Source organism: Prionailurus viverrinus, chromosome D1 (genome assembly GCF_022837055.1).
Source record: "Prionailurus viverrinus isolate Anna chromosome D1, UM_Priviv_1.0, whole genome shotgun sequence".
Taxonomy (NCBI): Eukaryota; Metazoa; Chordata; class Mammalia; order Carnivora; family Felidae; genus Prionailurus; species Prionailurus viverrinus.
The window spans coordinates 73,463,044-73,475,240 of NC_062570.1; the positions used below are offsets into that span (position 1 = coordinate 73,463,044).

At 36.4% G+C, this 12,197-nt stretch overlaps 1 protein-coding gene across 2 annotated transcripts in view; it reads right to left on the minus strand.

The window, feature by feature from the left end:
• PIK3C2A (phosphatidylinositol-4-phosphate 3-kinase catalytic subunit type 2 alpha) overlaps positions 1-12,197 on the minus strand; it is a 125,979-nt gene that overhangs the window by 41,368 nt on the left and 72,414 nt on the right. For both annotated transcript variants that reach the window (XM_047877140.1, XM_047877139.1), the window contains exons 9-13: positions 6,652-6,795; positions 5,073-5,121; positions 4,782-4,992; positions 1,840-1,962; positions 615-782 (exon numbers count right to left, since the gene is read on the minus strand). In XM_047877140.1, the coding sequence (XP_047733096.1) occupies positions 615-782; positions 1,840-1,962; positions 4,782-4,992; positions 5,073-5,121; positions 6,652-6,795 (695 nt within the window). The remainder of the gene's footprint in view (positions 1-614; positions 783-1,839; positions 1,963-4,781; positions 4,993-5,072; positions 5,122-6,651; positions 6,796-12,197) is intronic.

The window sequence follows — 12,197 nt, forward strand, 5'->3', positions numbered from 1 at the left end:
GTATTGACAGTGTGAAGCCTTCTTGAGATTCTTTCTCCCCTGCCCCGGCTCCGCCCCTTCCCTGTTCACATTTTCTCCCTCTCGCTCTTAAAATAAATAAATAAACTTAAAAAAAAAAAAAGAAGAAGAAAGAAAAAATGAAAGAAATAAATGCTATATTTAAGCACATGGGAAAAGAACGTTCAAGAACAAATTTTGTGAAGTAGATCAGTCAGATAAAGAGAAGGAAATAATGTACAGCTGTAGACTCTCTGAAACTGGAGAAGGATGGGAAAGTATGAGAAGAGGAAAAAAAGAGAAAAGGGAAAATGACTATTACATCAATAACACAGTGCTTTGCATAAATGACAGAGAGTGAACTGGCTGCTGCTTTTCTCTGGAACAGTGAGTGGCAAATAATCCTCTGAATACCCAGACAGATATGTTCAAACTATAGCAGAATAACTTTGGTTTCTTCTAATCTGGGTCTCTGAAATGACCTCCTTTTATCACACTGGAAAAACAGGCAGCTTATTATTTCATGTACGTCATTGTTCCCCACCCTGTCCTCTAGCCTATTCTGATGCTGCAGATGTGTCCATAGTAACTCACCATTACAACTTAGTAATACTTACCGTTTAAAGTCAAAAAGAGGTAAAGAAACTTTGCCCAAAGCTTCTGGCCCCTTTCTCTGCTTATTAGAATCAGGGGAACTTCCACTGCTCTGATTTAAAATTCCAAAAAGAGTAAGGTGAAGAAGTGATTCTAATGGCAATTGTGATATCTGGATGGGAAAAATGATTCTAAGGGGGGAAAATGTATTAATAGAAAAAACAAATTAGATCAAATATGAAATTTAGTCCATTAATGAGACTGACAAGTTTAGATATTTTATTTGACTTATCAAATAATCTTTACTACTGAGTAACCTTTACTTAAGCAGCAAGCTTGGCCAATATGCATTATACAAAATCTTAAACAAATTTCATTAAAATTTCAAGTATGTAACATCTCAAAAATTTCTTAGTGCCTCTACTCAAGTCTTGGCTAGTGTCAATTTCTAGGAAAAATAATAGTCATTTTTATTTCCTTTAGGAGAAACTAGATGAATGTTTACGAGTATTTCAGATTTGGATATACGTGTGCCCATATACACACAAGCTGACATATATGTTTACCTTTTTTGTTGTTGTTAAGTCTGAAAGTCTCACTTTCAGTGGTCACTGAAAGTCTCACTGAAAGTGGTCACCGAGTAGCCATAAGATGGTAAGTGTTGGGAAAAAAAAGACACTTTTACCCATATGTACTTTTGTATTTGGTTGTTTTCAGAGATGCATTATTTTTGTAATTTAAAAAATTACCAAAAAAAAGAAAAATAGGAAACCGCTTCATAAATGCAGAATGAAAAGTAAAAGCTTTGCTATTATCTATCTGCCTAATGATTCCTGGTTTAAAAATATTAACAGTGCAAAATATATTGTATATGGATTTAATTTTTTAAGCTCTTAACCAAGAACTAGGTTTCATATATACAGTATTATAGAATACCAAACTAAGCAATGTTATACAAACCATCTTTCTAAAATTACACATAAATTTATAGTTTTAACTTAACAAAAGTCTAAGAAGAATTAATGGCATGTTTCTGCAATTTAACAATATGTAGTTTTTTTAATAATATTTCAGATTTTTAAATGAGAATTTGGCTTTTCTATAGAATAATATCTAGAAGAGACCTTAAGATGTAAGAATTTAATGGATTTTAATGGAAATTGTAATAAAAATGAAACCTAGGATGCATACATGGAAAAAAGTAAAGACAGCATATTGAAAGAATAAACAGCCAAAAATTTCACTTACAGTTCATCCCATTTAATAAGATAGAAGAAATTCTTATACGTGCCAACCTTCTTTGATTGAATAGGTTTAAAAAGATCCTTTCCATTGTGAGATAGGGAACATATCAAGTAGTATTTTTCATAACTAAGAAAAGAAACATTTTAATTTGATTGTTATTTTATAATCCAAATGCATAACATTAGCCATTCTTCTCTAAGAGTGGCTATTATATGAAATTATTTGTTCACCAGTCATTTGAATTTTTGGAAAACATATGAAATTTAACTATTGCAAATTCTACAAAAACAGGGAAGTAGTATAGAAAAGGGAATACGGAAGGCAACATATACCTCCAGGTGCTAGTCTTAGGGGGTCATGCTACAGAACTTAGCACCATTTTGTGCTCAGTTACTAGCTTTAGAAATGGATAATTACTCATTTCTAGGTAAATTCTTGGAAGAAAAAATATAAACATTATATTCCCTAGGTGATATTTTCCTTTGCTAAGCCACTGAAATTTAGTTAGTTAAGCATATTAATGGGGCTTGGGCCTGACTTGCACTGAGCCAGTCTTTCCAATCTATTAGGAAGCTTCCATCCATGGAATACATGCTATTGTATTCTCATTAGACAGTAAGGATTTAGCCCCTAATTGCCACAAATACAGAGCTGGTTAGATACAGTCAGGCAATCTTGCAGAATAGGAGCCTTAGGTTCTACTAGATTCTAACTTACTGATAGGCTTACATATTAACCACTTTGTTCATATATGCAATCTGTTAATCATTTAAAATATATTTCAAATTCTAAATCTCATTGGTTCACAAAAGACCCCTAGCTGTCTCTCTTTTCTTCAGCATTTTACTTTCTTTCCATCTTATCACTGCAGTTTTCTGTATTGTCTTCTACTGAGTATTTGTCCTTCTCATTAGTATCCCAAAATGTATTTGTGTGTATATGAGTCTGTATGGAGGATGTGGAAGGTATTACCCCTGTAACATTTTAAAGAATAAAATACCTTCACATAGCAGTAGTACCCATTTAAAGACAAGTTCCTAGAAAGCAGAGATATTTTGTTGCCTTATTTACTGCTGAATCCCTAGTACAAGAACACTGCCCAAGATGGTGCTCAGTAAATATTTGTTGAATGAGTTAATAGATTGTTTTCAAGTAGTTATACATTATGTTAATCTAAAACTCAATTTAAGCAGAATTTATGTTTGGTATCTCTTCACTAGGCTTTACCTTACTTTATAGCATTGTTACTATGAAACTTTCATTTAAAATTTGAATTCAGGGGCGCCTGGGTGGTCAGTCGGTTAAATGTCGAACTCTTGATCTCGGCTCAGGTCATGATCTCATGGTTTGTGAGGTCAAGCCCCACATTGGGCTTTGTGCTGACAGTGTGGAGCCTGTTTGGGATTCCTCTCTCTCTCTCTCTCTCTCTCTCTCTCTCTCTCTCTCTCTCTCTCTCTCTGCCCCTCTGCTGCTTATGCAAGTGCGCATGCTCTCTCTCTCTCTCTCTCTCTCTCTCTCTCTCAAAACAAATAGATAGTGCTAACAGCTCTATCTCTATCTCTGTGTCTCCATCTCTGCCCCTCCCCCACCTGTGCTCTGTCTCTCTCAAAAATAAATAGAATGTTGGGGTGCCTGGGTGGCTCAGTTGGTTGGGCGGCCGACTTCAGCTCAGGTCATGATCTTGCAGTTCGTGAGTTCAAGCCCTGCATCGGGCTCTGTGCTGACAGCTCAGAGCCTGGAGCCTGCTTCGGATTCTGTGTCTCTCTCTCTCTTTCTGCTCTTCCCCCACTCATGCTCTAACTCTCTCAAAAATAAACATGAAAATCTTTAAATAAATAAATAAATAGAATGTTAAAAAAGTTAAAAATAAAAATAAAATTCAATAGAGGGGGACCTAGGTGGCTCAGTTGGTTAAGCATCTGACTCTCGATTTCAGGACAGGTTATGATCTCATAGTCTGAGTTCAAGCCCTGCGTCCAGCTCTGTGTTGACAACACAGAGCCTGCCTAGGATTCCCTTTCTCTCTCTCTCTCTCTCAAAATAAATCAACAAACGTTTTAAAAAATTTCAATAGAAGAAATATGCCCTTGTAGACTCCAAAGCCTAGCAATCAGTAAACAGTAAACTACTAAAGAGAAAAAAGTACACTAAAGCCTAGTCTCATCACTATTTCAAATAACCCTGATTCTAAAGGAAAGGCTGAAAAACAGCAGTCATAAATGGACTCATTTGTTAATTAGCATTTACCTTTGGAAGTTTAAACATCTATTTTCCTGCCTTCTTTGCATGTAGTAGGAAGGATATTTTTTACAGGAACAGTTTCTTTTTTTTAAAAAATTTTTTTTTTCAACGTTTATTTATTTTTGGGACAGAGAGAGACAGAGCATGAACGGGGGAGGGGCAGAGAGAGAGGGAGACACAGAATCGGAAACAGGCTCCAGGCTCTGAGCCATCAGCCCAGAGCCCGACGCGGGGCTCGAACTCATGGACCGCGAGATCGTGACCTGGCTGAAGTCGGACGCTTAACCGACTGCGCCACCCAGGCGCCCCTACAGGAACAGTTTCAAATAGCTCTGTAATTTTTTTTTTTTATGTTTGTTTATTTTGAGAGAGAGAGAAAGAGTGTAAGAGAGAGTGAGTAGGGAGGGGCAGAGAGAGAAAGAGAATCCCAAGCAGGCTGCACCCTGTCAGTGCACAGCCCTATGCAGGGCTTGATCCCACGAATCTTGAGATCATGACCTGAGCTAAAATCAAAAGTCCGATGCTTAACCAACTGAGCCACCCAGGCACCCCTTCTCTGTAATTTTTATGAAAACCACAAAGGTATGTGATAATTCTTGTATCATCAATTTAAGTATCAAGAGAAGAGGGGATGCTGACATTTTACAAGATTAGAACAGTTTCTGGGTTAAGCCGTATATATTTTGTTTTAAACAGTTACTTACTTTGATACCCAATTACTTGAAATCCCATGAGCAGCAAAAATTGTAAACTGGAGCTGTTCTGTTGTTGTCCATGCTTCCTTAACGTTCCTATTACTTTGGGCACAGTCTGCAGGACTCCTACCAGAATTTGCATGGAGTCTGAGAAGATCATAAATTGCTGCAGTTAACTGGTTCATGCTTACTTGAACAGGATTTTCAGGATTCAGTGATCCTAGATTTAAAGAAATTGTTAATATAATTCCCCAAAGAAGCAAAAATTATTGCTAAAATTTAAAGAACTTAAAGACATACCCCTAGATGAACTCTTACTAGGGTCTCCTTCTCCAGACAGTGAAGTCACCTGCATACATACATACAAATTAGTTGGAAAATTGCCCATGATATAATATAGAATGTTTACCTTTAATTTCAATACATTTAATTAAATGCTTGATCAGGAAACCTCCCAAAAGGTTCTGCAGAATAAAACAAAACAAAAATGTAAAAAGAAAGTGAAACCCCAAACCAAATAAATGATTACTATCAAGAAAATCAGAATAACTGAAAATTAGTGCAAAATATAGAAACTCAACAAAATCTGCCTCATTAAACCAGTTTAGTAATTAAGATTTGAAACCCAAAGCGATAAATACATTAATGATACTTTATATTCTATTAGTTGCTTTACTATTAGTATGATAAGAATATCCCTAAAGAAATTACAACTCTATTTATTACCATTTACGGTCTCAAAAAAGCTCTTATAATTATTTAAATTGAGCTCTCCTCCTACTCCCCGCTCCCTTATCCAGCAAATGACTATGATGAATAGAAACCTCAGATAACATTAGGACCATGGTATAGTGGATCATTTCCAAGTTATTTCATATATATATATATATATATATTTTTTTTTTTTTTAAACAAGTACATAATAAGAAAGAAAGGTAAAAGAAACCCAAATTTCTACATATCATATATATAAGCTCTCTGTGAGCCTAGAGTATCTCTTAGATACCAGTTGAAGGGCATATCATCAATATAACGTTTCCTTCCTTTAAATTTATTGTGTCTTGGGGCGCCTGGGTGGCTAAGTCAGTTGAGCATCCGACCCTGGCTCAGGTCATGATCTCGTGGTCTGTGAGTTCAAGCCCCGCGTCAGGCTCTGTGCTGACAGCTTAGAGCCTGGAGCCTGCTTCGGATTCTGTGTCTCCTCCTCTCTCTCTGCCCTTCCCCTGCTCATGCTCTCTCTGTCAAAAATAAACATTAAAAAAAAATTTTTTTTTTAATTTATTGTGTTTTGTGATCCACCTTCTCTAATCCTCCCATCAGAGCTATGAACAACCCTATGAACAGAGTTAATTAAATCCTCATGAAAATACCATAGGAAGAGCTTTCACAGTATGCTATCAAGAAAGGGCTCCTAACCTGGTTGCTTCTGAGGCAATAAGTCACTCTTAGTGAGGCTTCTGGGAATTTTCAACAGGAAAGAGGTATGGCCCAATGCAGACCTTACCCCATGGACAATCATGGACATCTCCATCCAGAAGGACAAATACTAACCATTACCACCCAGGTTCTGGAGCTCAGTATCTATCTTGAAACTTCCAACCAACTCATTTATGCCACAGTTCCTCCTCTACACATAAAAGTTTCACAGTTTGGCATCTATGTATTCAATATCAATGCTGACAAAGCTCTTCTGAGGGAGTGGATCTCCTCTTAGGAATTCCCAACTTTACTAAGTGACCAAATCTACTCAAAAGTAAAAGCCAAGGTTGAAACAATAACATTTTGTCTAACAGAAGCAAAAATCTCCCAGTTTAAGTGATACTCACTTAAGTACATACTTACATGTAACAAAATGCTAATATACTAAAAAAATACTCACATCAGCACTTTTACTCCTTGGAAGATTGACTGCTCTCTTTAGCTTCTTTACTGATTCTGTAATGGCAAGAGTCTCTACACCATCTAAAGCACTACAGATTTTTCTTACAGCTTTAATTACTTGATCTACTGCTCGGTGCTGGTTCTTTAAAAATAAAAAGTAAAATAAACATAAGTATGTGGAATTTAAAGGATCAGTTTCAGAGATGAAGTCAGAAACCAGACATTTTAGATGTGCTTAATAAACAGATATCCTTTACTCTTTTGTGATGAAAAATAAACAAAATACCTTTTCACTGACCTATTTTATTTTGAATAAGAAAACTTGGGTCTGATTTTCATTTTGCCTGACACAGTTATTCAGATGCAAATGCCATTAATTTCATACTTAGAATAACTAATAAATCATTAACAAATTACTAAGTCATTAAAAGAAACTGGAGTTATTTTTTATTCTTACTTGGGAGTAAGTTCCACATTAAAAACACCAATCCTTCTCTCCCTCCTGCCAAAAAATTTGGTATCAAAAACCAAGTTCTTCAGAGATTGGCTGCATATTAATAACATTAGGCAGCAGTTAGTAGACATGAGTCAACTTTTAAGCAGGATTTGCATCTATACAACCATTACTTTTTAAGTTTTATTGGATGAAAAAACTTTCTTGAGGACAATCCCTGTGTAGTATTTAATCATACTTGATTTCACCACAATTCAAAAGTATACATGTACAAACATATTATAAAATCATTTACCTGATGAGAATGATTTAAAAATCTCTCTCCATTCCTCCATCATTTTAAAATAATGTTTCTTATCTCATTAAGAAACACTCTTACATAAAGAATTCATCAAACATGTATGCCAAACTTACATGCCAAGTACTGTTAAACTGGGCTGAAATTTAGTACTGTACCATCCCTTAACAATTTAAATTTTTCCACTTTTGAGGCTTGGCAACCAGAAACTGAATGTTCCCTGTACCTTTATGCTTCAATGAAACCACCTCATTTGCTCAAACATCCAATTACCCTGCAGTCCTCAGGGCCCAACAATCTGTTTTCTCCCCATTTTTGCTTACTTATATTTCTGCTTTTACTCCTACACCTTCATGCAAAAACCTTTCCAGTGTTGAGGCTCAGGTCATTCTCCTATACTATTCTCCATCATTTTTTATGTGCCAGTTACCAATTTATTGTCAATTAGTTCCAAATCAATCCCCTTCTTTGCTCTACTTTGTGATACTGGAACTAGACCTATATTTTTCCTTTGCCAGCCGACAAAATGTTAGGTTTAGTCAACAGAGGGCACCTAAGGGACACTCAGGCAATAGCAGCATGAAGACACTTCTCATCAGGGTTCCAGGCCTCCTCTTCTTTTTTTTTTTTTTTTTAAACTTCAGCACAGGATCCCAGTGGTCCTCAAAGACCAGTTCCAGCTATACCCTCAGGCCATGGTCTCCCAATCTGACAACTGTAGCAAGTCTCTTTGCTATAGGCATCCTCTGTGCTCCTGTGATAGCCAAACCCTTTTAGAAGAGGCTGGAATTCAGCCTGGGCGGGGGGTGGGGGTGGGGGGTGGGGAGGGTTCTACATTAAGTCCTACAATTCCTTCACTATCCATTGTTCCTCAACCTAGAGGTGATAGCTGCGTTTTTATATCCTATTTCTGGACCCCTTATAGCATGGTTGGCAAGCTTTTTAAAAAGGCCAGAGAATAAAATGTTTTAGGCTTTGTGGGCCACACAGTCTCTGTCACAATTCAACTCTGCTATTACGGCATGAAAAGAGATAACAGGTAAATACATAAATGAGTATGGCTGTGTTCCAATAAAACTTCATTTACAAAAATTGGAAATAGGCCAGATTTTGTATGCAAGCCATAAAATGCCAAATCCTGCCTTAGAATCCTCTTTTGCCCTTTGTAGTAATTAACCACCTTTTACTAATTAACAATTCTTTAAATTTTCCTGTTTCAAATTACTACTGTATTTTCTGTCCCTTGACTTGACCCCTGATGGCCTGATCTGCCTTGTAATTGGACATGTGGTCATTTCCTCCACTACATGCCATATTTTTGCTCTATTCACCTGACTTTCTACTCTATATCCTATAATAAGCCTCAGTTACATAAATGTCCACGTGGAAAATTCACAGCATCATCAACCCCAAAACTGTACCCTATGAGAATCTTAACCACAATATTATAGTCTGATCACAATCTCCTTTGCCTCCAGTCCCCACACATTCATTTCAACTAAACTCATTCTTTGAGGTCAGAGCCTTCTCTTCTCTGCTTCTTCTACCAGGCAGCTGACCATTTTCAAAGAAAATTCAACATCCCCAATTTCAGCAGGAAACTGCACACCACTTAACATTCCTTTTACTTGTTCTTGGTCAGTTCTCTTTCTCATTTTTCTTTACTGCTCCTATAACTTCATTTTAGTAAAATAAATTAACACCTTATCTCTAGAAAATTAAAGCCAGGAGAAATCAAAACTTCCGCAACTTCCTGATTTTTCCTAAAACCTAAATTAAAACATATATCCACACAAAGACTTATATGGGGGGGGGGGGGTGTTACAGCAGCATTATTCATAACAACTAAAAACTGCAAACTGTCCAAAATGTCCATTATTTGGTGACCAGATAAACAAAATATGATATATCCATACAATGTAAGTATTCAGCAATAAAAAAAGGAACTATGGATTCGAATTACAACTTATATACTACAACATGGACAGAGCTTAAAAACGGTATGGTATGTGGAAAAAAAAAATCAGGTATTACATAGGGTATGATTCCATTTACATGAAATCTCCATTAAGGGGAAATCTACTGAGACAGGTACTAGATCAGGTGTTATTCGGGGGTTGGGCTGGGAATGAGGAATGACTGAAAAGTAGTACATGGAAACCTTTGGGAGTGACGAAAATGGTCCAAAGAACAGGATTGTGGAGATAATTACACAACTCTATGCATTTATTAAAAGGAATCCTTGAATTATATATATTCAATGGGTACACTTTATGGTATATAAATTATACAATAAAGCTGTAAAAAAATTATGGGGAATATATGACAGTCACTATTTTTTTTAGTCATTATTTTGCGTAAGATGGTCCTAAAGACATCTACGATAAGACATTTATTAGAATACAGACCTTAACGAATTGAAGGTTAAGCCATGCAAATATCTGGGGGAAGAACATTAAAAGTAAAGAGAACAAAAAGCACAAGGATCCCAGCTGGGGAGCATACCTATAGATCCACCAGAACAAAGAAGGAAAGTGTTAGGAAGCCAGTTCAGAGAGGTGGTGGGGTCAGAATACATAGGGCCCTGAAGACACAATTAGGGATCTGAATTTTACTGAGATGGTAAAGAGGATTTTGAAAAAGGGGATAACATAATTTAGCATCTTTTAAGATATAAATTATATTAATCTTTTCAAAGAGCCATCTTTTGTCTTTTTCTCTTTTACATATGCTATCTGTGCTTATTATTTTTCTTAAAAAACCTTTTTGTTTTGTAATAATTTTACATTTACAGAAAAGTTGCAAAAACAGTACAGATAGTTCCTCTAAGATAGTTAGAAAGTTCCTTTAAGAACATTAAAGGAAACTGGGTTAAGTAACGTAACCATGTTATATTTGACAAAACTAAGACATTAACACTGGTACATTACTATTAACTGAACTGTACTTTAGTCAGACTGAACCAGTTTTTCCATTAATATTCATTTCCTCTTCCAGGATACAATCCAGGATGCCATATTGTACTTAGTGACTTATTTTTAAAATATCATTTTGATTCCCTGTGGAAGAAAGACTGTAGAAGGACAAGGGTAGAAGCTGAGAGAGCTGTAAGGAACTACAGTTGACCTGAGAACAACACAGGATTGAACTGCTTGGGTCCATTTATACGTGAATTTTTCACAGCACAAGTGCTATAAATGTATTTTCTCCTCCTTATGATTTTAACTTCTATTAAAAAAAAATTTTTTTTTAATATTTATTTTTGAGAGAGACAGAGCATGAGCAAAGGAAGGGCAGAGAAAGAGGGAGACAGAGAATCCAAAGCAGGCTCCAGGCTCTGAGCTGTCGGCACAGAGCCCGATGCGGGCTTGAACTCCCGAACCGTGAGATCATGGCATGGGCCAAAGTTGGGACGCCCTACTGACTAAGCCACCCAGGCGCTCTTTAACATTTCTTTTTCGCTAGCTCACTTTAGGACAAGAATAAAGTATACATACAATAAAAACAACATACAAAATATGTATTAATAAACTATGTATGTTATCAGCAAGGCTTCCAGCCAAGGGTAGGCTATCAGCAGTTAAATTTTGGGAGAGTCAGAAGTTATAAACAGTGGGTACCTGGCTAGCTCAGTCGGCAGAAGATATGACTCTTGATCTCAAGATTGTGGGTTCAAGCCCAATGTTGGGCCTAGAGCTTACTTAAAGATAGACAGATGTTATATACAGATTTTCGACTGCACAGGAGGTCAGAGCCCCTAACCCCCATGTTGTTCAAGGGTCAACTGTGTCGTAACTATTGTAATTGACTAGAACTGTAGCTTTGGTAGTGATAAAGAGTGGTCACATTCTGTATGTATTTTTAAAATAGAGCTGACAAGAATTAGATAGATTGTGGGATATAAAAGATCTTTTTCTTGAGAAATCAAATACGACTTCAAGGTTTGCCCCTTAGCAAAGAGAAGGATAGAGTTGTTATTTACCAAAAAGAGGAAGACTCATAAATAGATATGAAGGGTAATATAAAAAATTCAGTTTCATGTATCTTAAATTTGAGATGTTAATGAATTAGACATTCATATAAAAATGTCAGGTAAAATATATTTGAATCTGGAGTTCAGGGAAGAGGTTAGTCTGAATGTATAAATTTCAGCCATTAGTATCTGGTAGGGTATTTAAAGACATGAGATTAAGCGAGATCACCTGGAATGTGACCACAAGGGAAAAGAAGAGATCCTAGAACTGAGCCCTATGGTATTCTGATGTTTAGAGGACAGAAAAATAAAGAGACCATAAGCAGAAAGCCACAAGTGAGAGAACAGAGCAAGACACTGGAAGTCAGAGAACCACAAACATGATACACCAAGAGGTCATGAGAGTATTCAAGAGGAAGAAACAGCCACCTCTATTAAACACTATAGAAACAATGAGAAAAATAAAGACCAAGAACTTATTACTGAAACCATGATCATGAAGTCCTGATCTTAGGTGCAGTTTCAGGGAAGTGCTGAGAATGAAAGACTGATTGGAGTGGGTTCATAAAAGAATGGAAAGAGAGGAAGTGGAAGCAGTAAAAATAGATTAACTTTAAGGAGTTTTGCTGCAAGAAGAAAAGAGAAGTGGAGTGGTTGCTACAGGGGGATGTGGACTTTTTGTTTTAAGATGGAAGATATGCCCAGGGCTGTCCTTAAACTCTTATTTTCTGTACCTGCAGTAATTTTCTTGGGGATCTCCTTATGGCTTCAAAATACCAATTATATTCTTATGATTCCCATGTTTACTACCTCCAGGCT